This window comes from Nerophis lumbriciformis, linkage group LG03 (genome assembly GCF_033978685.3).
Source record: "Nerophis lumbriciformis linkage group LG03, RoL_Nlum_v2.1, whole genome shotgun sequence".
NCBI classification, from domain to species: Eukaryota; Metazoa; Chordata; class Actinopteri; order Syngnathiformes; family Syngnathidae; genus Nerophis; species Nerophis lumbriciformis.
In genome coordinates this window covers 66,941,713-66,967,500 of record NC_084550.2, presented here as the reverse complement: position 1 = coordinate 66,967,500, position 25,788 = coordinate 66,941,713, and the positions used below count along the sequence as shown (strand labels likewise).

General features: G+C 42.8%; 2 protein-coding genes across 4 annotated transcripts in view; both read left to right on the top strand.

The window, feature by feature from the left end:
- The window catches only part of rps15 (ribosomal protein S15), a 16,996-nt gene extending 5,105 nt beyond the window's left edge, over positions 1–11,891 (top strand). The window contains exons 3-4 of the mRNA XM_061941641.1: positions 9,436–9,670; positions 11,729–11,891. Of these exons, the coding sequence (XP_061797625.1) occupies positions 9,436–9,670; positions 11,729–11,842 (349 nt within the window). The 3' untranslated portion in view covers positions 11,843–11,891. The remainder of the gene's footprint in view (positions 1–9,435; positions 9,671–11,728) is intronic.
- A 366-nt stretch (positions 11,892–12,257) lies between these two features.
- Positions 12,258–25,788, top strand: part of LOC133588859 (dipeptidyl peptidase 9-like) — a 111,883-nt gene continuing 98,352 nt past the window's right edge. For 2 of the 3 annotated variants that reach the window (XM_061941523.1, XM_061941516.1), the window contains exons 1-3: positions 12,260–12,418; positions 22,044–22,125; positions 22,214–22,452. In XM_061941523.1, the coding sequence (XP_061797507.1) occupies positions 22,070–22,125; positions 22,214–22,452 (295 nt within the window). In that variant the 5' untranslated portion in view covers positions 12,260–12,418; positions 22,044–22,069. Of the gene's footprint in view, positions 12,419–22,043; positions 22,126–22,213; positions 22,453–25,788 lie in introns of all 3 variants that reach the window. The other variant, XM_061941531.1, reaches the window with a different exon arrangement.

Below are 25,788 nucleotides of genomic sequence, written 5' to 3'. Positions count from 1 at the left end.
AGCAAGGGTGAAGTGTCTTGCTCAAGGACACAACGGACGTGACGAGGTTGGTAGAAGGTGGGGATTGAACCAGGAACCCTCAGGTTGCTGGCACGGCCACTCTCCCAACTGCGTCACACCGTCCCATACAAAAGTCATTTTTTTGTCACTAATTCAACAACCAACATTCAGGAATTCAACCCGCATGCCCACCAACAAGTCACAAGACAGTGCGCATTCCCACAAAACACTTTTAAGAACGACAACCAAAAAGTTTATAAAAAAACAAAGGGAGAGAGACATAAACGTGACTTACCAGCTCCGAGCGTCAGTGCTCACTGAAGCTGGTCACAAAGGTGCAACGCCAAATCACCCCCCAGGGAAACAAAAAGGTATGTAATGGAAAATAATAGAGTGGAACCTATTTACAATGAGAAACACTTTTGGGGAAGTTCACCACAAAAAATGATGTGAATAAATGACCAAAATTAAAATAAAATAGAATAAAATTTAGCTCGGCTACATATATAACAATGGCAAATCAACTAACAATGCATCTAAAGGGATTTGCCCAATTCGGCCTTAAAAGTGCTATAATAAACATCCAAAAACATCCGTTTTCAAAACATGTTACAAATATATGTACTGTAGTAATAAATAATAATAATAAATTACATTTGTAACACACTTTGCATTTCTTAAAATCTCAAAGTGCTACAAATTATAAAAAATAAGTAAATAGTTAGAAAATATACCGTATTTTTCGGATTATAAGTCACATTTTTTTTCATAGTTTGGCCGTGGGTGCGACATATACCGTATTTTCCGCACTGTAAGCCGCCCCGGGTTATTAGCCGCACCTTCAATGAATGGCATATTTCAAAACTTTGTTCACCTATAAGCCGCCCCGGGTTATAAGCCGCACCTACGCTGCGCTAAAGGGAATGTCAAAAAAACAATCAGGTCAGTCAAACTTTAATAATATATTACAAACCAGCGTTCTAACAACTCTGTTCACTCCCAAAATGTAATGTGCAAATGTGCAATCACAAAAATAGTAACACTCAAAATAGTGCAGAGCAATAGCAACATCAATAACTCAACGTTAATGTCACACAACACACAAAATAAACATTTAAAGCTCACTTTCTGAAGTTATTCCTCATCCATAAATCCCTCGAATTCTTCTTCTTCGGTGTCTGAATTAAAAAGTTGGGCGAATACGGCATCCAAAATGGCCGGCTCCGTCTCGTCGAAGTCATCAGAGTCAGTGTCGCTGTTGTTGTCCAGCAGTTTCGTGAATCCTGCCTTCCGGAAAGCTCGGACCACAGTTGAGACCGATATATCCGCCCAGGCATTTACAATCTACTGGCAGATGTTTGCGTATGTTGTCCGGCTCTGTCTCCCTGTCTTAGTGGCGCAGGTCATCTTGTTGCTTCCTCCACCTACGCACCATTGATTCGTTTATGTTCAATTCTCTCGCTGCTGCTCTATTTCCGTGTTCTACTGCGTGACTTATTGCCTTGAGTTTGAATTCTGCGTTGTACGCGTGTCTCTTAGTAGAAGCCATTTTGTGGTCTTTACAGATGTAAACACACATAAAATGAAACGTAATACCCGCGCGCTTCTTCTTCTACGGGGGCGGGTGCTTACCTTGGTGGTTGCTTACAGTAGAAGAAGCGCTTCCTCTTCTACGGGGAAAAAAGATGGCGGCTGTTAACCATAGTTGCGAGACCTAAACTTTATGAAAATGATAATATTAATCCATATATAAGGCGCACCTGGTTATAAGCAACACTGTCAGCTTTTGAGAAAATGTGTGGTTTTTAGTTGCGGCTTATAGTGCGGAAAATACGGTACTCCAGAGCGACTTATCTGTGAAATTATTAACACATTACCGTAAAATATCAAATATTATTTATCTCATTCGCGTAAGAGACGAAGCAAATGGCAGCAATCGTCACTCACGTCAACCAATAAGAATTCGGCAGGGGAGGATCATGGCAGAAGTGCATTGTGGGTCATGAGATGCTAACTGCTATATACTATTTGTTACTGCCGTAGCTATTATAATGGATCACATCAACATTGGCGGTAACGTATAAAAACTGAGAAGGGCTGAACTAAAATGGCACCGAAAAGGAAATCATATACTGCAGATTACAAGCTGGACGTAGTGAAATATGCAGCAGAGAACGGCGATCGAGCAGCAGAAAGAAAGGACATACCAGAGGCGACACCGGGGAGGAAGATTTCATCGGATTTAGCGATCGGGAGTGACAGATTGTTTGTTAAACGTATAGCATGATCTATGTGTTATAGTTATTTGAATGACTCTTACCATAATATGTTACGTTAACATACCAGGCACGTTCTCAGTTGGTTATTTATGCGTCATATAACGTACACTTATTCAGCCTGTTGTTCACTATTCTTTATTTATTTTAAATTGCCTTTTAAATGTCTATTTTTGGTGTTGGATTGTATCAAATACATTTCCCCCAAAAATGCAATTTATACTCCAGTGCGACGTATATATGTTTTTTCCCTTCTTTATTGTGCATTTTCGGCCGGAGCAACTTATAGTCCGAAAAATACGGTATATGTATATAACAATGGCAAATCAGCTAACAATGCATGTAATGGGATTTGCCCAATTTGGCCTAAAAAGTGCTATAATAAACATCCAAAAACCTTAGTTTTCAATGCATGTTATAAATAAATGTACTATAGTAATAAATAATAATAATGAATTACATTTGTAACACACTTAACATTTGTTAAAATCTCAAAAGTGCTACAAAGTATAAAAAAATAGAAAGTTAGAATATATATATATACCGTATTTTCCGCACCATAAGGCGCCCTGGGTTATAAGCCGCGCCTTCAATGAACGGCATATTTCAAAACTTTGTCCACCTATAAGACGCCCCGTGTTATAAGCCGCATCTAACTGCGCTAAAGGAATGTCAAAAAAACAGTCAGATAGGTCAGTCAAACTTTAATATATTAAAAACCAGCGTGATGTGGGCGCGCACGGAGTCGTATATCAACATGGACGGAGCTGCGTGAAAAAAGCCACCCGGCCTCTTCGCGTAAACTTACCTTAACCACTCGCTTTTGAATATCACCATGGGTGGAAGTTTCTGGCCATTAGCATGGCAAGCTAGAACCACAGTGAAGGATGACTTCTCATTCCCTGTGGTGCGAATATTCACCGTACGTGCTCCCGTTGTATCCACAGTGCGGTTCACAGGAATATCAAAAGTCAGTGGAACCTCGTCCATGTTGATAATGTTCTCTGGCCGGATCTTTTTTTCAGCTATCTTGTTTTTACAATATGCACGGAAAGTAGCCAGCTTTTCTTCAAAGTCTTTAGGCAGTTGCTGTGAAATAGTCCGTGTGCGGATGGAGAGATTGCGTCTTTTCATGAACCGGATCCCTGTCGCTTAGTAGGAGCCATTTTGTGGTCTTTACAGATGTAAACACACAAAGGAAATGAAACGTACGGTAATATCCGCGCGCTTCTTCTTCTACGCGGGCGGGTGGTTGCTTACAGTAGAAGAAGAAGCGCATCCTGTTCTATGGGGGCGGGTGCTTACCTTGGCGGTTGCTTGCGTAGAAGAAGAAGCACTTCCTCTTCTACGGGGAAAAAAGATGGTGGCTGTTTACCGTAGTTGCGAGACCGAAACTTTATGAAAATGAATCTTAATATTAATCCATATATAAAGCGCACCGGGTTATAAGGCGCACTGTCAGCTTTTGAGAAAATTTGTGGTTTTTAGGTGCGCCTTATAGTGCGGAAAATACGGTAATAGAAAATTAAAATAGACATAAAACACTAGATAAAACAAACAGATAAAAATAAAAGGATGAAAGCACTGGATAAAACAGATAGGCAAGCAGTGTACAAAAACAAGAAGGCAGAGAAATTAGATAAAAGCCAAGCTAAAAAAGGTGGGTTTTTAGTCCCTTCTTAAAAACGGTCGACCGACTGTGGTGCTCTAAGATGGTCGGGGAGAGCGTTCCAGAGTTCAGGTGCGGTCGAGCCGAAAGCCAGGCGGCCCATTGATTGTAAGTTTGTCCTGATGGGTTTGAGGAGGTTAGTGTTTGAGGAGCGGAGGTTGAGTGGAAACTAGGTCCTTAAGGTAGGATGGGGCGTTGTTGTAGTAACAGGCACATTCATAATAGTTTCACATTTTCACTGTACTAAGCATACACAGAGTATTAATTTCAGAGTCTCATCCATCGCAGCGTTTTATTTTGTTCAACAATAACTAATGGTAAACAACGACTACCACTCTGGGACAAATTATAATCCAGAACCTTACATTTTTGTGTCTAAATATAAAGAGGATGATCTCCAAGTTTTAGAGGCTGAGTGATGGGCACGTTCATAAAGTAGCAGTATTGCTAAGTGTTTAAGAAGAAATACAAACGAGCAACATAATATAACAACCACTTACTGGACGCTGACTTATGGAATGTTTATATCCTCCTACTTTTAGATAAAGAATTGGTCATAATTCTCACACAGGTTAAAAATACAAAATAAGCGTCTTTTTTTTGTCCTTTTGTCAAAGTTGACCAAAATCTTGTTTTTTTTACCCACAACCCTCTATTATACAATTGAGAGGCACGATTTATAATCTGGAATCAACTTTACACCAACTCAGAGGTGCTGCAGCAGTTCACCGGCTCAGTTTGCGCGATACTAATGAATCATATTCGGTACTATATCGCCTCTAAAAAGTACAGGTCCCCAGCCCCTCCGTCGTCGTCATGACATTGCTTGTTTACGAGCATGTTCGTCGTCATACAGTCTCGGAGTACTTACAAGCAGACACGGTGTGTAGACAGAAAAGGAAGAACGGACGCATTTTGGCTTAAAAAGTAAAGATAAAGGTGAAGTTATAACACTGAAACGCCCTCAGGAAGAGGTGCTTTAAGACATGGCTGGCTAAGGTCTAGCCGCAGTCGGCAGTGTTTTAGCTACTTCTAAATCACTAATCCTCGCCTTCATGGCGACAAATAAAGTAAGTTTCTTACAAGTATCATCCCTGCAGGACGAGGAATAGCTAAACATCCTTCACTACACACCGTAGTTCACCGGCGTGACAATGTAAACCTGACATCCACTGTAATGATACCAAGTACAGGAGCGTATCTAGTCGATACAACTATCATTACATCAATATTTTTTAGCATCACAAGATCTTTTAGTTTTTTTAAGATTTATATTATGTTTATAAACTCAGAAAATATGTCCCTGGACACATGAGGACATTGAATATGACCAATGTATGATCCTGTAACTACGTGGTATCGGATTGATACCTACATTTGTGGTATCATCCAAAACTAATGTAAAGTATCAAACAACAGAAGACAACGTGATTATTACATTTTAACAGAAGTGTAGACAGAACATGTTAAAAGAGAAAGTAAGCAGATATTAACAGTAAATGAACAAGTACTGTATTTTCCGCACTATAAGGCGCACCTAAAAACCTAAAATTTTCTCAAAAGCTGATAGTGCGCCTTATAATCCGGTGCGCCTTATATATGGACCAATATTGAGCCACAACAGGTCTCGCAACCCCAGCCTCTACTGTAGCGTCTATTCTATGCGCCTTATAATGCGGTGCGCCTTATAGTGTGGAAAATACGGTAAATTAATAAAATCATTTGCTACCATTTGTACTTAATAATTTAGACAAAATAATAGGTGTATAAATGACACAATATGTTACTGCATACGTCAACAGAATAATTAGGAGCCTTTGTTTGTTTACTTACTACTAACAGATAAGTTGTCTAGTGTGTTCACTATTTTATTTAAGGACTAAATTGCAATAAGAAACATATGTTTAATGTACCCCAATATTTTTTGTTAATATAAAGCCTATAATGCCTTTTTTTGTGATCCCCCTTATTTAGAAAAGTATTAAAATTAGGGATGTCCGATATCGGCCTGCTGATATCAGCCGATAAATGCGTTAAAATGTAATAGCGGAAATTATCGGTATCGTTTTATTTTTATTTTTTTTATTAAATCAACATAAAAAACAAGATACACTTACAATTAGTGCACCAACCCAAAAAACCTCCCTCCCCCATTTACACTCATTCACACAAAAGGGTTGTTTCTTTTTGTTATTAATATTCTGGTTCCTACATTATATATCAATACAGTCTGCAAGGGATACAGTCCGTAAGCACACATGATTGTGCGTGCTGCTGGTCCACTAATAGTACTAACCTTTAACAGTTAATTTTACTAATTTTCATTCATTTCTAGTTTCTATGTAACTGTTTTTATATTGTTTTACTTTCTTTTTTATTCAAGAAATGTTTTTAATTTATTTCTCATTTTATTAATTAAAAAAAAAAAGTACCTTATCTTCACCATTCCATCCATCCATCCATCTTCTTCCGCTTATCCGAGGTCGGGTCGCGGGGGCAGCAGCCTAAGCAGGGAAGCCCAGACTTCCCTCTCCCCAGCCACTTCGTCCAGCTCTTCCTGTGGGACCCCGAGGCGTTCCCAGGCCAGCCGGGAGACATAGTCTTCCCAACGTGTCCTGGGTCTTCCCCACGGCCTCCTACCGGTCGGACGTGCCCTGAACACCTCCCTAGGGAGGCGTTCGGGTGGCATCCTGACCAGATGCCCGAACCACCTCATCTGGCTCCTCTCGATGTGGAGGAGCAGCGGCTTTACTTTGAGCTCCTCCCAGATGACAGAGCTTCTCACCCTATCTCTAAGGGAGAGCCCCGCCACCCGGCGGAGGAAACTCATTTCGGCCGCTTGTACCCGTGATCTTGTCCTTTCGGTCATAACCCAAAGCTCATGACCATAGGTGAGGATGGGAACGTAGATCGACCGGTAAATTGAGAGCTTTGCCTTCCGGCTCAGCTCCTTCTTCACCACAACGGATCGATACAGCGTCCGCATTACTGAAGACGCCGCACCGATCCGCCTGTCGATCTCACGATCCACTCTTCCCTCACTCGTGAACAAGACTCAGAGGTACTTGAACTCCTCCACTTGGGGCAAGATCTCCTCCCCAACCCGGAGATGGCACTCCACCCTTTTCCGGGAGAGAACCATGGACTCGGACTTGGAGGTGCTGATTCTCATCCCAGTCGCTTCACACTCGGCTGCGAACCGATCCAGCGAGAGCTGAAGATCCTGGCCAGATGAAGCCATCAGGACCACATCATCTGCAAAAAGCAGAGACCTAATCCTGCAGCCACCAAACCAGATCCCCTCAACGCCTTGACTGCGCCTAGAAATTCTGTCCATAAAAGTTATGAACAGAATCGGTGACAAAGGGCAGCCTTGGCGGAGTCCAACCCTCACTGGAAACGTGTCCGACTTACTGCCGGCAATGCGGACCAAGCTCTGACACTGATCATACAGGGAGCGGACTGCCACAATCAGACAGTCCAATACCCCATACTCTCTGAGCACTCCCCACAGGACTTCCCGAGGGACACGGTCGAATGCCTTCTCCAAGTCCACAAAACACATGTAGACTGGTTGGGCAAACTCCCATGCACCCTCAAGAACCCTGCCGAGAGTATAGAGCTGGTCCACAGTTCCACGACCAGGACGAAAACCACACTGTTCCTCCTGAATCCGAGGTTCGACTATCCGGCGTAGCCTCCTCTCCAGTACACCTGAATAGACCTTACCGGGAAGGCTGAGCAGTGTGATCCCACGATAGTTAGAACACACCCTCCGGTTCACCATACCTGATTGTCCAAATTAGGCATAATAATGTGTTAATTCCACGACTGTATGTATCGGTAATTAAAGAGTTGGACAATATCGGGATATCTGCAAAAAGCCATTATCGGACATCCCTAATTAAAATACATTTTGGTACTGGTACCAAAATATTGGTATCGGGACAACAATCAATAGCATTGATTGAAACTTTTATTAGTAGATTGCACAGTATAGTACATATTCCGTACAATTGACCACTAAATGGTAACACCCGAATAAGTTTTTCAACTTGTTTAAGTCGGGGTCCACGTTAAGCAGCATGAGCTAGTTGGCTTTCTGTGATCACGGTGCCACTAAAAGTAGTTCCTTTGCGTTAGTGCTGATCATATCAATATCCCTAATACTTGGTTAATATTTAGGTCACAGGATGTTAATGTAGTGTTAACGGTTTTCGGATGTTTTAGAGGGCTTTGATGTATTAGAGCTGCATTGTTCGCCACATCTTAGATTATGATTTAGAAGCATATTATTTTGGGCACATCCGGCCACGGGGGAAACCCAGGACACGTTGGGAGCTGGACAAAGTGGCTGGGGAGAGGGAAGTCTGGGCTTCTCTGCTTGGGCTGTTGCCCCCGCGACCTGACTTCAAAGGAGATGGTTGGATGGAAGCATTAAAAAAATTAAAAATGTGTTCTTGTTTTACATAGTGTTTGTGAATAAAAGGTACAATAATTAAAAAAAAAAAGTGCAGTTCCCCTATAATGGCAGTCAAATAGAATTCTGATTTGATAACATATCTGCAGTTATATATGCACAGCTTTGCTTATGCATGGATTATGATGCCAGTGAGTACATATAAATGTCGGTTCTTGAACTTGGTACAATCTGATCTCAGTCTTTTGAGGGATAAGCTAATGCTGAAAACTAGTTTGTAGAAATCTAAAGATTTAAGTGTACGTGTCAGCTTTGTGGTACGCAATATAAATAGGAACTCATACATGTAATGTAATGATTGTATGGTATCAACTTTGTACTTCCATCCATCCATCCATCTTCTTCCGCTTATCCGAGGTCGGGTCGCGGGGGCAGCAGCTTAAGCAGGGAAGCCCAGACTTCCCTCTCCCCAGCCACTTCGTCCAGCTCTTCCTGTGGGACCCCGAGGCGTTCCCAGGCCAGCCGGGAGACATAGTCTTCCCAACGTGTCCTGGGTCTTCCCCGCGGCCTCCTACCGGTGGGACGTGCCCTAAACACCTCCCTAGGGAGGCGTTCGGGTGGCATCCTAACCAGATGCCCGAACCACCTCATCTGGCTCCTCTCCATGTGGAGGAGCAGCGGCTTTACTTTGAGCTCCTCCCGGATGGCAGAGCTTCTCACCCTATCTCTAAGGGAGAGCCCCGCCACCCGGCGGAGGAAACTCATTTCGGCCGCTTGTACCCGTGATCTTGTCCTTTCGGTCATAACCCAAAGCTCATGACCATAGGTGAGGATGGGAACGTAGATCGACCGGTAAATTGAGAGCTTTGCCTTCCGGCTCAACTCCTTCTTCACCACAACTTTGTACTTAACTTTGTAATACAACACAAGCACCCAGTCTCATCAAGAATGGCAAAAATTACTGAGTGTAGGTTGTCACACTTTCCTCCCACTTCCTTCTCCTGTATCATGATGGTCCTAAACAAGACAATCAAGGTATTAAGTCAGCACATTTTCTTCTTTGTGCGTAGCGAGCAGCTCATGCAGCTGTACTGTGCCCGCCAGAGGAGGAGGCTGAACCGTGGCTTGCGCCGAAAGCAGCAGTCCCTCCTGAAGCGCCTGCGCAAGGCAAAGAAGGAAGCTCCACCCATGGAGAAACCCGAGGTGGTGAAGACCCATCTGAGGGACATGGTCATCCTGCCCGAGATGGTGGGCTCTATGGTTGGCGTCTACAACGGAAAGACTTTCAACCAGGTTGAAATCAAGGTATGCCAGTACTGGGAGAATCATTAATTTGGTCAGTCCCTTTTAGAAATTATGAATGGTTTTCAAATAATGTCAAATTAGCATTTTGAAAATATTCCTATTTTATTTAACTTATTGAGCAATAAATCCAATATTGATCTGACTATAAGACGACCGTGTTAGAAAAAACCTAATGACTGTTATTCTTTTTTTACTGGTTACTTGCATGAACAATATTTCTTGACTCTTTCATAGTAGTTTGACCACACCCTTGATTACCATTATCCTAATTACTCCTGTCTCCTAACCTGATCAGACACTTGAGTGCGTGTCTATTATGGTTTGCGGTATAAATCTCTACCTGACATAGCACAACCAGTCTTTTTTGGCAACTTGAGGAAATTATAGTCTTGTATTCAGGTTTATACAGTGACTATCTGTTGGTGTGTGATCAGATATCAATCCATTTTTGTTAATTGTGCTTTGGGTTATTACGCAACAAATGTTTACTATAAAGGCACAGAAGTGACTTCTAAAATGTGTGGAAAAAAATAGTGCACTGACACATACCTGCCAACTACTCAGGTTTTCCCGTAATTAGTACGGTTTTCATCAACCTATTCCGGGTTACGGTTGCAGTGATAAAAAATACGGTTTTTCATTCATTTAAAAAAAACTTTTTTTTTAAATGCGCGAGGCTATTTATAGCACCGCTGCCAAGCACGAGGCACCTGTTGCCATTGTTTCCAAACGAGCGAACGATCATGGAATCAGCCGGAGAAAAATCGCAAACGAGTCTTAAACCGAAAAGAAAACTGCAGTCATTCCGTGAAGAATATTCAAAAGCCTATCCGGGAATAATTATCCGTTCCAAAAAGGGTGAAAACTACGCGAATTGCACCTTGTGCAGACAAGATTTTTCGATCGGACACGGAGGAATTAGCGATGTAAAAGACCACGTTGGGACAAAAAAACACAAGTCTAGTGCCGTTGCTAGCGATACAAGTGGAAAACTTTCAACGTTTTTCGGATTTTAGCCACAAAAAGGTAATGACACCAATGTTATCTATTGGAATTGTTTAGTACTGTTATACTGTTAAAAGTGTTTATACTATTTATGCTTTCAAGTCCAAGTTGAAGAAATCTTGTTAAATGTTGACAGAATAACTACCAAAATACAGAAGTATGTCCTCAATATTTTTGCAGTGCTATTTCTGTTGAAAAGTTCAAATGATTACATTAGAGATGTGATGTGCCACTTTTCAAGTGTCTGATGGCTTAGATTAATTTTCATTAATTTTTCATATTTTGAATTCTTTTGAAAGGCTTACAAAAAAACTACATTTGAATTGTAATTCCATGCTATTGACAGGACTATTAATTTTAATGAAGTTAGCTTACCATGTTTACACTATGATAATTGTGATAGAAATGTGAATTTTAGGCACAGAATATTTTATACAATTGAACAAGGCAGTAGATTATACAAGCTTGGACAGAAAGTTAATAATGACACCAATTTTTTTTTAAATGGAATTGTTTAGTACTGTTTTACCATTTGTTTACTGTAAAAAGTGTTGATACAGTTTATACTTTCAATTAACAAATTGAAGTCTTGTGAAAGGTTGACAGGATAACTGGCATTAACTGTCAAAATAATTTCAAACTATTGAAGTTAGCTTACAGAATAAACATGTCAATCAACCCATATGATTTTTGCTGTAATATTTTTGTTTTGAAAAGTCACTGTGACTGATAGAAAAGTGATGGTTTTAGCAACATTTTAACCTGTCTGAATGCTAATAATCATTTTGCGTCGGGGGGGCGAAGCCTGAACCCCCCACCAGGACTTTGTCCTGGACCTACCGGGGCCTGCGGCCCCTGGACCCTGGCTACTAGTTTTTTCTGATTTCAAAAGTTGGCAGGTATGCTGACAGCTCGTCAATGACTTTGTTCCGAAATGTTAGCGACCTAATCCAGAAACGGTGACTTCATCGTCATTCCTAGTTTCTGAGTTGTCTTGTCTTGGACATAAGGCATTTGTCACGTTACTAATGAAGCTCCTCGTCTTCCCTGCAGCCTGAGATGTGTGGTCACTACCTGGGAGAGTTCTCCATCACCTACAAGCCAGTCAAGCACGGTCGCCCTGGTATTGGAGCCACACACTCTTCTCGCTTCATCCCTCTGAAGTAAAATGGCTGTACACTTTGTATAAATAAAAACAAAAATGAGTACTCCACAATTGCTGTCTGCTTGACTTTTTTTGTGTGTGTGTATTTCCAAAAGTTATTCTCTTGCCTTCTATCTTTGATTCATTTTTAAATAAAACTCCATAAATGTTTATACTTAATCTAGAATGAATAGGTTTATATACAGAGTTGTTGACGTTTTAACAATGTATCATGATGATTCAATTAGACTACATTTAAAAAAAAAAAAAAGTAAATATTTTACTAGTAAGAGAAGCTGAGCGTGTTTTTACACATTTTCCATAGTGTCAGCATGAGCTCAGTGATCAGGAGACGCAAATGAAGAGTCATGCATGGTGACGCCGACGTCCATGACCCCTCGGGAGTGGCAGTGCGTTCCCGAAAGCGGACCGGGTGCTGCTGCGTGTACACCCGAACAAACGTTCCGCCCCTTTCCGGTCTGTAAGCAAGCTCGATGTTTGTGTGGCCGCTGTGGGCAATGGATACAACCCGTAGCGCTCTGAAAATATTACCAAGCTAACAAAGCCTCATATCGGGTAAAACAACAGTGGGTGGTTCGGTAAGTAATCCCCTTTCTTATGCCCTGTTTGGTGTGGATGATAGACTTGAGTCTTACGTTTTCACTCAGAACCCGAAACCACTAGCATTAGCTTGCGGCTAGCTAGCATCTCGCTAAATTAACGGTAGCTCTTGCTAGCCAGATAGCTGCGGAGCGTGAATGACAGAAGAGAACGCCTATGCCAAAACAGCCATTTATTCGCCATCCAGTCTACTTATTAACTAAATGTGTCACGGCCACGAGCTTTCCCGTCCGCTGCCAGATGACTCTAATCGTTGTCAAAATGTTAACACTTGAATCAGAATGTACCTATTTGTAAATAAACCCGAGAACAAAGATCCATTGTCGACTAGCTTCCTCTGCACAGTAGTCATATTGCCGCAATCGAGTTTTATCACACCTATAAATTATAGCGAGTAAGGAATCACGACGACCCTTTTAGGATGTATCCCTAAATGATATCCCTTTTCCCAATTTTGGCTCCTTAAAAACGAAAAGTTACTATGATTTTAGTCAAAGTTTGCACATGCCTGCGTTACTATTGTACAATGACGCATACGAGATTGATGATCAAGTACGTGAATTCATTCATATGGTGCTATTTATAGATCCCCCTGTTTGACACCGGGTGACAGCGTTAATACCAAAACAACTCGACGTTGGCTAGCTGCGAGTCCCATACTGCATATACACTATATTGCCAAAACAATTGTGCCACCTGCCTTGACTCACATATGATCATAAAGTGCCATCCCATTCCCAACCCAATATGATGTGGCTCCAACTTTTGCAGCTATTACAGCTTCGTCTCTTCTGGGAAGGCTGTCCACAAGGTTGCGGAGTGTGTTTATAGGAATTTTCCACCATTCTTCCAAAAGCGCATTGGTGAGGTCGAGAAGGCCTGACTCTGTCTCCGTTCTACAAACCCCGTTTCCATATGAGTTGGGAAATTGTGTTGGATGTAAATATAAACGGAATCCATCCATCCATCCATCTTCTTCCGCTTATCCGAGGTCGGGTCGCGGGGGGCAGCAGCCTAAGCAGGGAAGCCCAGACTTCCCTCTCCCCAGCCACTTCGTCCAGCTCTTCCCGGGGGATCCCGAGGCGTTCCCAGGCCAGCCGGGAGACATAGTCTTCCCAACGTGTCCTGGGTCTTCCCCGCGGCCTCCTACCGGTCGGACGTGCCCTAAACACCTCCCGAGGGAGGCGATCGGGTGGCATCCTGACCAGATGCCCGAACCACCTCATCTGGCTCCTCTCCATGTGGAGGAGCAGCGGCTTTACTTTGAGCTCCCCGCGGATGACAGAGCTTCTCATCCTATCTCTAAGGGAGAGCCCCGCCACCCGGCGGAGGAAACTCATTTGGGCCGCTTGTACCCGTGATCTTGTCCTTTCGGTCATAACCCAAAGCTCATGACCATAGGTGAAGATGGGAACGTAGATCGACCGGTAAATTGAGAGCTTTGCCTTCCGGCTCAGCTCCTTCTTCACCACAACGGATCGATACAGCGTCCGCATTACTGAAGACGCCGCACCGATCCGCCTGTCGATCTCACGATCCACTCTTCCCTCACTCGTGAACAAGACTCCGAGGTACTTGAACTCCTCCACTTGGGGCAAGATCTCCTCCCCAACCCAGAGATGGCACTCCACCCTTTTCCGGGCGAGAACCATGGACTCGGACTTGGAGGTGCTGATTCTCATCCCAGTCGCTTCACACTCGGCTGCGAACCGATCCAGTGAGAGCTGAAGATCTTGGCCAGATGAAGCCATCAGGACCACATCATCTGCAAAAAGCAGAGACCTAATCCTGCAGCCACCAAATCGGATCCCCTCAACGCCTTGACTGCGCTTAGAAATTCTGTCCATAAAAGTTATGAACAGAATCGGTGACAAAGGGCAGCCTTGGCGGAGTCCAACCCTCACTGGAAACGTGTCCGACTTACTGCCGGCAATGCGGACCAAGCTCTGACACTGATCATACAGGGAGCGGACCGCCACAATCAGACAGTCCAATACCCCATACTCTCTGAGCACTCCCCACAGGACTTCCCGAGGGACACGGTCGAATGCCTTCTCCAAGTCCACAAAGCACATGTAGACTGGTTGGGCAAACTCCCATGCACCCTCAAGGACCCTGCCGAGAGTATAGAGCTGGTCCACAGTTCCACGACCAGGACGAAAACCACACTGTTCCTCCTGAATCCGAGGTTCGACTATCCGGCGTAGCCTCCTCTCCAGTACACCTGAATAGACCTTACCGGGAAGGCTGAGGAGTGTGATCCCACGATAGTTAGAACACACCCTCCGGTTCCCCTTCTTAAAGAGAGGAACCACCACCCCGGTCTGCCAATCCAGAGGTACCGCCCCCGATGTCCACGCGATGCTGCAGAGTCTTGTCAAACGGAATACAATGATTTGCAAATCATTTTCAAACCATATTCAGTTGAATGCACTACAAAGACAAGATATTTGATGTTCAAACTGATAATTTATTTTTGTGCAAATAATCATTAACTTTAGAATTTGATGCCAGCAACACGTGACAAAGAAGTTGGGAAAGGTGGCAATAAATACTGATAAAGTTGAGGAATGCTCATCAAACACTTATTTGGAACATCCCACAGGTGCGCAGGCTCGTTGGGAACAGGTGGGTGCCATGATTGGGTATAAAAACAGCTTCCCAAAAAATGCTCAGTCTTTCACAAGAAAGGATGGGGCGAGGTACACCTCTTTGTCCACAACTGTGTGAGCAAATAGTCAAACAGTTTAAGATCAACGTTTCTCAAAGTGCAATTGCAAGAAATTTAGGGATTTCAACATCTACGGTCCATAAGATCATCAAAAGGTTCAGAGAATCTGGAGAAATCACTCCACGTAAGCGGCATGGCCGGAAACCAACATTGAATGACCGTGACCTTCGATCCCTCAGACGGCACTGTATCAAAAACCGACATCAATCTCTAAAGGATATCACCACATGGGCTCAGGAACACTTCAGAAAACCACTGTCACTAAATACAGTTGGTCGCTACATCTGTAAGTGCAAGTTAAAGCTCTACTATGCAAAGCGAAAGCCATTTATCAACAACACCCAGAAACGCCGCTGGCTTCTCTGGGCCCGAGATCATCTAAGATGGACTCATGCAAAGTGGAAAAGTGTTCTGTGGTCTGACGAGTCCACATTTCAAATTGTTTTTGGAAATATTCAACATCGTGTCTTTCGGACCAAAGGGGAGGCGAACCATCCAGACTGTTATCGACGCAAAGTTCAAAAGCCAGCATCTGTGATGGTATGGGGGTGCATTAGTGCCCAAGGCATGGGTAACTTACACATCTGTGAAGGCACCATTAATGCTGAAAGGTACATACAGGTTTTGGAACAACATATGCTGCCATCTATGCGCCGTCTTTTTCATGGATGCCCCTGCTTATTTCAGCAAGACAATGCCAAGCCACATTCAGCACGTGTTACAACAGCGTGGCTTCGTAAAAAAAGAGTGCGGGTACTTTCCTGGCCCGCCTGCAGTCCAGACCTGTCTCCCATCGAAAATGTGTGGAGCATTATGAAGCGTAAAATACGACAGCGGGGACCCCGGACTGTTGAACGACTGAAGCTCTACATAAAACAAGATTGGGAAAGAATTCCACTTTCAAAGCTTCAACAATTACCGTATTTTCCGCACTATAAGGCGCACCTAAAAACCACAATTTTTCTCAAAAGCTGACAGTGCGCCTAATAACCCGGTGCGCTTTATTACGATTCATTTTCATAAAGTTTCGGTCTCGCAACTTCGGTAAACAGCCGCCATCTTTTTTCCCGGTAGAACAGGAAGCGCTTCTTCTTCTACGCAAGCAACCGCCAAGGAAAGCACCCGCCCCCATAGAACAGGAAGCGCTTCACCCGCCCCCATAGAACAGGAAGCGCTTCACCCGCCCCCGGAAGAAGAAGAAAAAACGCGCGGATATCACCGTACGTTTCATTTCCTGTTTACATCTGTAAAGACCACAAAATGGCTCCTACAAAGGACAAGGATCCGGTTCATAAAAAGACGCAATCTCTCCATCCGCACACGGATTACTACCGTATTTCACAGCAACTGATATTCCTGTGAACTGCACTGTGGAACGGGAGCACGTACGGTGAATATTCGCACCACAGGGAATGAGGAGTCATCCTTCACTGTGGTTCTAGCTTGCCATGCTAACTTCCACCCATCCAAAAGAGACCTTTCCAGCCGGCGTCATCATAAAAGCTAACTCGAAGGGATGGATGGATGAAGAAAAGATGAGCGAGTGGTTAAGGGAAGTTTACGCGAAGAGGCCGGGTGGCTTTTTTCACACAGCTCCGAAGGCGAACACACCTTCACTAAGACGGGCAGATAGCGCCGGTCGACATACGCCAACATCTGCCAGTGGATCGTAAATGCCTGGGCAGATAGTTTCGGTCACAACTGTGGTCCGAGCTTTCCGGAAGGCAGGATTCACAGAACTGCTGCACAACAACAGCGACACTGAATCCGATGACTTCTACGAGGCGGAGCCGGCCATTTTTGGATCCCACGCTTCCGCAACTTTTCAATTCGGACACCGAAGACGAAGAATTCGAAGGATTTACGAATGAAGAATAACTTCAGAAGGTGAGCGCTATGTTTATTTTGTGTGTTGTGACATTAACGTTCGAGCAACATTATGTTGCTATTTATTGCTCTACACCATTTTGAATTTTACTATGTTTGTGATTGCACATTTGCGTACATTTTGGGACAGAGTTGTTAGAACGCTGGTTTTCAATATATTATTAAAGTTTGACTGAACTATCTGACTGTTTTTTTGACATTCACTTTAGCGCAGCGTTTTTTTGACATTCACTTTAGCGCAGCGTAGGCGCGGCTTTTAGTCCGGGGCGGCTTATTGGTGGACAAAATTATGAAATATGTAATTCATAGAAGGTGCGGCTAATAATCCGGTGCGCCTTATAGTGCGGAAAATACGGTAGTTTCCTCAATTCCCAATCGTTTATTGAGTGTTGTTAAAAGAAAAGGTGATGTAACACAGTGGTGAACATGCCCTTTCCCAACTACTTTGGCACGTGTTGCAGCCATGAAATTCTAAGTTAATTATTTGCAAAAAAAAAAAAAGTTTATGAGTTTGAACATCAAATATGTTGTCTTTGTAGTGCATTCAATTGAATATGGGTTGAAAAGGATTTGCAAATCATTGTATTCCGTTTATATTTTTATCTAACACAATTTCCCAACTCATATGGAAACAGGGTTTGTAATTCATCCCAAAGGTGTTCTATCGGGTTCAGGTCAGGACTCTGTGCAGGCCAGTCAAGTTTATTCCTACCAGACTCTATCATCCATGTCTTTATGGACCTTGCCTTGTGCACTGGTGCACAGTCATGTTGGAAGAGGAAGGTTGGGAGCATGGAATCGTCCAAAATGTTTTGGTATCCTGGAGCATTCAAAGTTCCTTTCACAAGGAACCCCACACCCTAATTCTTCCTCCACCAAATTTCACACTCTGCACAATGCAGTCCGAAATGTAGCGTTCTCCTGGCAACCTCCAAACCCAGACTGGTCCATCAGATTGCCAGATGGAAAAGTGTGACTAATCAGTCCAGAGAAGGCGTCTCCACTGCTCTAGAGTCCAGTGGCGACGTGCTTTACACCACTGCATCCCACGCTTTGCATTGGACTTGGTGATGTATGGCTTAGATGCAGCTGCTCGGCCATGGAAACCCATTCCATGAAGCTCTCTGCGTACTGTACGTGGGCTAATTGGAAGCTCACATGAAGTTTGGAGCTCTGTAGCAACTGACTGTGCAGAAAGTCTTTGCACTATGCGCTTCAGCATCCGCTAAACCCCTCTCTGTCAGTTTACGTGGCCTACCGCTTGGTGGCTGAGTTGCTGTTGTTCCCAAACGCTTCCATTTTCTTATAATAAAGCCGACAGTTGTCTTTGAAGTATTAAGGAGCGCGGAAATTTCTTGACGGGATTTGTTGCACAGGTGGGCATCCTATGACAGTTCCATGCTGGAAATCACTGAGAGCGGCCCGTTCTTTCACAAATGTTTGTAGAAACAGTCTCCATGCCTAAGTGCTGGATTGTATACACCTGTGATTAGGACACCTGATTCTCATCATTTGGATGGGTGGCCAAATACTTTTGGCAATATAGTGTATGTCTGTCAGAGTACAGTATACACCTTTCCCTCCTATTTCCTCACACTAATCCCTTACCCAACTCAGATTATAAAGGACGGAATGTGGAGAATTGCATGAATGTTGTACACGCCGACAGAGATGAAGACAAATATTTACTTTGTCTTATACTAAACATGACCAAATTATGAAACTTGTTTGCGAAATGTTCTCCTTTCAAGCCACTGTGTCCTGAGGAGCATCTTCATGAACGGGTTATGTTGTTTCATTCGTATCTGTGTTTTTCAACCACTGTGCCGCGGCACACTAGTGTACCGTGAGATATTATTTGGTGTGCCGTGGGAGATTATGTCATTTCACCTAGTTGGGTTAAAAGTATTTTTTTTGCCAAACCAGTAATTTTAATCCGCAAATGTGCCGTTGTTGAGTGTCGGTGCTGTCTAGAGCTCGGCAGAGTAACCGTGTAATACTCTTCCACATCAGTAGGTGGCAGCAGGTAGCTAATTGCTTTGTAGATGTCAGGAACATGGTTTGTCGTGATCACAATATGCGGGAGGCAGCGTGCAGGTAAAAAGGTTAAACCAAAAATAAACAAAAGGCATTGAAGCTTAGGGATGGCCATGCAAAACGAAGCTAAAACTGAACTGGCTGCAAAGTAAACAAAACCAGAATGCTGGACGACAGCAAAGACTTACTTTGAATTTTCTGTTTTTGTTTTGTTTTGTTTTTCTCAGTGTACATGAATGAAGGTGCGTGTTGCTGGACCCGACTTGGACATTATCTGGACTGGACCTGGTTTAAAAAAAAAAAACTTTAAACAAAGCTAATTTCATTTACAACCAGGTCTGGTGAAGATAAGGTCCTTTCTTTCCCTTTTTTTCTTTTCTTTTCTTTTTTTTTTTTTAAAGATAAGATAAATAAATATTTTCTTGGATAAAAAGGAAAGTAAAACCATACAAAAATAATTACATAAGGTAGAAAAAAGAAGAAAAAAAAATAGTAATTAAATGAAAATGTTAGTGGACCAGCAGCACAAACAATCAAGTGTGCTTCAGGGACTGTGCTGTGTCCCTTGCAGAAGTGTCGTCCATGTTGTGGGAACCAGAATATTGATAGCAGAAAGAAACAACCCCTTTTGTGTGAGTGGGTGTGTATGAGTGTGAATGGGGGAGGGAGGGTTTTTTTTTTGGGTTGATGCACTAGTTCAGGGGTCGGCAATCCAAAATGTTGAAAGAGCCATATTGGACCAAAAATACAAAAACAAATCCGTCTGGAGCCGCAAAAAATTAAAAGCCATATTACATACAGACAGTGTGTCATAGAATTAAGAGGACTTAAAGGAACCGCAAATATAGCTACAAATGAGGCATAATGATGCAATATGTACATATAGCTAGCCTAAATAGCCTGTTAGCATCGATTAGCTTGCAGTCATGCAGTGACCAAATATGTCTGATTAGCACTCCACACAAGTCAATAACATCAACAAAACTCACCTTTCATGCACAACCTTAAAAGTTTGGTGGACAAAATGAGACAGAAAAAGAAGTGGCATAAAACGTCGGAGAAAGTTATACATGTAAACAAACTCTGGTGAGTTCAAGGACCGCCAAAATTAGTAGGACAAAACGGCGCTCGCCAAATACTCGAATCAGTGAAGCATGTCTAATATAAACAGTGTGCTTTGTAACAATTAGGGAGGTTTGTGTCATGTTTGTCCTCCTACAGAAACCATATTAAAACAAAAATAGATATTTTCCCCTCATCTTTTTCCATTTTTCATACATTTTTTGAAAAAGCTCCAGAGAGCCACTAGGGCGGCGCTAAAGACTCGAGCCGCGGGTTGCCGACCCCTGGACGAGTTGAAAGTGTATCGTGTGTTTTTTTCTATGTTGATTTAATAAAAATAAAAAAGCGTGTGGAGCAGCAGATGGCGTCCACAAAGTGTATCCGTTAGAGATGCGCGGTTTGCGGGCACAACCGCGGAGTCCGCGGATTATCCGCGGATCTGGCGGATGAAATTAAAAAAAATTAGATTTTATCCGCGGGTCGGGTCGGGTCGGTTCGGGCGGTTGAAATAAAAAAAAAATAGATTTTAAATAGATTCAGGTGGGTGGCAGTTAAACCAATTCGGAAATATATATACATAGTTAAATGTTGTTACCCACATACGAAAAACGAGCAGGCACCTGCAGCATATGCCACAACAGAAGAAAAAAAAAAAAAGAGATGGACACTTTTACGGAGCAGAGAAGGGACGCCTCGCCGGGGTCCGGGACCGAGGCCCCTTCCCCCGACAGGGCCCCACCGGGAGCCGTAGCTGAGGCGATCCGCGAGAAGGGCCCGACGCACGTCCAGGGTCACCACCGCGCCCACCGCACCGACACCCCGCCTCGTCCGCCTTCGCCGCGGCCGGCGTCACGCGCAGCAGGTAAGCAGCTTACCTGCCCGCCACCCCCGTGGCCGGGGGCTCGTAACAGGGGTCACTCCGCGCGCTCCGCCCGCGCAGCTTACCTGCCCGCCACCCCTGTTGCCGGGGGCGCGAAACAGGGGCCACTCCGCGCGCAGTGTGCTCACGAAAGGGGTGGGGCTCACCCTGGTTGATATAGACAGCAGCTAGGACGGTGGCCATGGAAGTCGGAACCCGCTAAGGAGTGTGTAACAACCCACCTGCCGAATCAACTAGCCCTGAAAATGGATGGCGCTGGAGCGTCGGGCCCATACCCGGCCGTCACCGGCAGCGAGATGCGCTTGGAGGTGCGCTCAGCGCGGCTCCCATATCATTGCGCACTGGTGTGCGTCTGGGTCGTGACATCATGGCACGCGAATGTCTGTGCTGCATTGGATCAGTCTCCTTTCTTTAACAGGCAAAATCTTTATAACCTCACTAATGCCTTGCATCGTCTATATTAGATATATAACAACGGGCGGGTGCGGGCGGGTGCGGTTCTGATCAAATGTTACATCGGGTGGATGGCGGATGGTTGACGACTTTCTGATGCCGTTGCGGATGAAATAATTGCCTATCCGCGCATCTCTAGTATCCGTACATGACAATCAACAACAAAATAGGAGCGCCAGACAAGAACTAAAACACTACACACAGGAAAACAGCAAAAAACTCAAAATAAGTCAGGGTGTGATGTGACAGGTGATGACAGTACACCTACTTTGAGACAAGAGCTGCAGTGATGCATGCTTGGTTATGGTTTGAATTCATATCCAACAATTGCAAAAACAACTTTTTACTGAGTTTCATTTTTTAATGTTTTCTGCTGGTGTTGTGCCTTCGCATTTCAATGAAAAAAGTGTGCCCTGGCTCAGAAAAAGGTTGAAAAACACTGGTTTAGGGCATGCTCGACTATTTTTGGAGCTCCGCTTGTCTCTTGCTTAAACGGCGGACAATTAAGCGATTGTTATCTTTTATTTGGGGATCTGCTGCTCACACGTTGCAGGGTTCGAGAGGCGCGTTGACCGGTGAATGCATAGAGTCAAGAAGGTCAAGCTTTGTGAGAATAAAGAGGGTATCTGGAGAAGGTACAGCGTCTCTGTACAAGTGTTATTCCAGTGGGAAATGCTTTATTGTTGCACCGCTCATTGGCTCTTTCTAATGTCCAACATTCAGTTGTGTGACGGTTAGCATGACGGCTGTGGACGGCCTCTCAGACAGTACAGAGGTGGTGGAGATGGAGGACGTTCCCTCTCAGTTCTTCGTGGAGAAACACTCCTGGGAAGGCCTCCGGGACATCATCCACTGTAGCAGGAAGTATTCCGGCATGATCGCAAACAAGGCTCCCCATGACTTCCAGTTTGTGCAGAAGAAGGATGAAAATGCCCCCCATTCCCACCGGTTATACTACCTTGGTAAGTTTTTTTTTTTTATCACTCGATGATGTTGAGCTCAAATTAAAGGGGAACTGCACTTTTTTGGGACGTTTCCTATCATTCACAATTCCTATGTAAAACAAGAACATAGGTTTTTCTTTTTTCTATGCATTCTAATTAGAGATGTCCAATAATATCGGACTGCCGATATTACCGGCCGATAAATGCTTTAAAGCAGGGGTGCTCATTACGTCGATCGCGAGCTACCGGTCGATCTCGGAGGGTGTGTCAGTCGATCACCAGCCAGGCATTAAAAAAATAGTCCTAAAAATGAGCGATCATAAATCTTCACTATGACGTCACTTTCGTCACTTGATTGACATTCACGGCACCCGAGGGTCTTCTGAGATGACGCTGGCTGCTGCCAGCTCATTAAAATTACCGACTGGAAGGCGAAAAACACTTTATTTCAACAGACTCTGGCGCCGTACCTGTCGTCAAAACTCCAAAGACCGACTGCACAGTTGCACAGTTGCACAGTTGCGCTAACAAAACAAGAGTCTCAGAAAGCTGGCGTGCACAAGCTAGCAAGCTACGGAGTTTGCCGACAATGTATTTCTTGTAAAGTGTATACAAAGGAGTATGGAAGCTGGACAAATAAGATGCCAAAAACCAACCACTTTCATGTGGTATTGGACAGAAAGGAGGACTTTTTTCTCCTCCATTCGAAAATGCGGACGTTTTTAGCACCACTGTCTGATTCCAATCAATGCAAGTCATCAGAATCAGGTAATACACCAACTTATATTCTTGTCTTCATGAAAGAAAGGAATCTATATGTGTTAAACATGCATGTATATTCATTAAACACCTTTAACTTGTTAACAATATTAACTATATGTGTTAAACATGCTTGTATTATCTTTAAACACCTTTAACTTATTAATAATATTAACTATGTGTATTAAACATTCTTGTATTATCATTAAACACCTTTAACTTGTTAACAATATTAACTATATGTATTAAACATGCTTGCATTATCTTTAAACACCTTTAACTTGTTAACAATATTAACTATATGTATTAAACATACTTGTATTATCATTAAACACCTTTAATTTATTAACAATATTAACTGTATGTATTAAACATTCTTGTATTATCATTAAACACCTTTAATTTATTAACAATATTAACTATGTGTTAAACATGATTGCATTATCATTAAACACCTTTAATTTATTAACAATATTAACTATATGTGTTAAACATGCTTGCATTATCATTACACACCTTTAACTTATTAACAAAAACATATATTTCATAAATAAGTAAATATAAATGATATATATGAATGAGGTAGATCCCCACGACTTGATCAATTGAAAAGTAGCTCGCCTGCAGAAAAAGTGTGAGCACCCCAGCTTTAAAGTGTAATATCGGAAATGACCGGTATCGGTTTCAAAAAGTAGAATGTATGACTTTTTAAAACGCCGCTGTGTACACGGACGTAGGGAGAAGTACAGAGCGCCAATAAACCTTAAAGGCACTGCCTTTGCGTGCTGGCCCAGTCACATAATACCTACGGCTTTTCACATGCATAAGTGAATGCAAGCATACTTGGTCAACAGCCATACAGGTCACACTGAGGGTGGCCGTATAAACAACTTTAACACTGTTAAAAATATGCGCCACACTGTGAACCCACACCAAACAAGAATGACAAACCCATTTTGGGAGAACATCCGCACCGTAACACAACATAAACACAACAGAACAAATACCCAGAACCCCTTGCAGCACTAACTCTTCCGGGACTCTACAATATACAATATACACCCCCCCGCCCCGCCCACCTCAACCTCCTCATGCTCTCTCAGGGAGAGCATGTCCCAAATTCCAAGCTGCTGTTTCGAGGCATGTTAAAAAAAAAAAAAGCACTTTGTGACTTCAATAATAAATATGGCGGTGCCATGTTGGCATTTTTTTCCATAACTTGAGTTGATTTATTTTGGAAAACCTTGTTACATTGTTTAATGCAGGGGTGCTCACACCTTTTCTGCAGGCGAGCTACTTTTCAATTGATCAAGTCGTGGGGATCTACCTCATTCATATATATAATTTATGAAATATATGTTTTTGTTAACAAGTTAAAGGTGTTTAATGATAATGCAAGCATGTTTAACACATATAGTTAATATTGTTAACAAGTTAAAGGTGTTTAATGATAATACAAGCATGTTTAATACATATAGTTAATATTGTTAACAAGTTAAAGGTGTTTAATGATAATACAAGCATGTTTAACACATAGTTAATATTGTTAAAAAATTAAAGGTGTTTAATGATAATACAAGAATGTTTAATACATATAGTTAATATTGTTAACAAGTTAAAGGTGTTTAAAGATAATACAAGCATGTTTAACACATATAGTTAATAAGTTAAAGGTGTTTAAAGATAATACAAGCATGTTTAACATATAGTTAATATTGTTAATAAGTTAAAGGTGTTTAATGATAATACAAGCATGTTTAACACATATAGTTAATATTGTTAATAAGTTAAAGGTGTTTAATGATAATACAAGCATGTTTAACACATATAGTTAATATTGTTAATAAGTTAAAGGTGTTTAATGAATATACATGCATGTTTAACACATATAGATTCCTTTCTTTCATGAAGACAAGAATATAAGTTGGTGTATTACCTGATTCTGATGACTTGCATTGATTGGAATCAGACAGTGGTGCTGATAATGTCCGCATTTTCGAATGGAGGAGAAAAAAAGTCCTCCTTTCTGTCCAATACCACATGAAAGTGGTTGGTTTTTGGCATCTTATTTGTCCAGCTTCCGTACTCCTTTGTATACACTTTACAAGAAATACATTGTCGGCAAACTCCGTAGCTTGCTAGCTTGTGCACGCCAGCTTTCTGAGACTCTTATTTTGTTAGCTCAACTGTGCAACTGTGCAGTCGGTCTTTGGAGTTTTGACGACAGGTACGGCGCCAGAGTCTGTTGAAATAAAGTGTTTCTCGCCTTCCTGTCGGTAATTTTAATGAGCTGGCAGCAGCCAGCGTCATCTCAGAAGACCCTCGGGTGCCGTGAATGTCAATCAAGTGACGAAAGTGACGTCATAGTGAAGATTTATGATCGCTCATTTTTAGGACTATTTTTTTAATGCCTGGCTGGTGATCGACTGACACACCCTCCGAGATCGACCGGTAGCTCGCGATCGACGTAATGAGCACCCCTGGTTTAATGCATCCAGCGGGGCATCACAACAAAATTAAGCATAATAATGTGTTAATTCCACGACTGTATATATCGGTATCGGTTGATATCGGAATCGGTAATTAAGAGTCGGA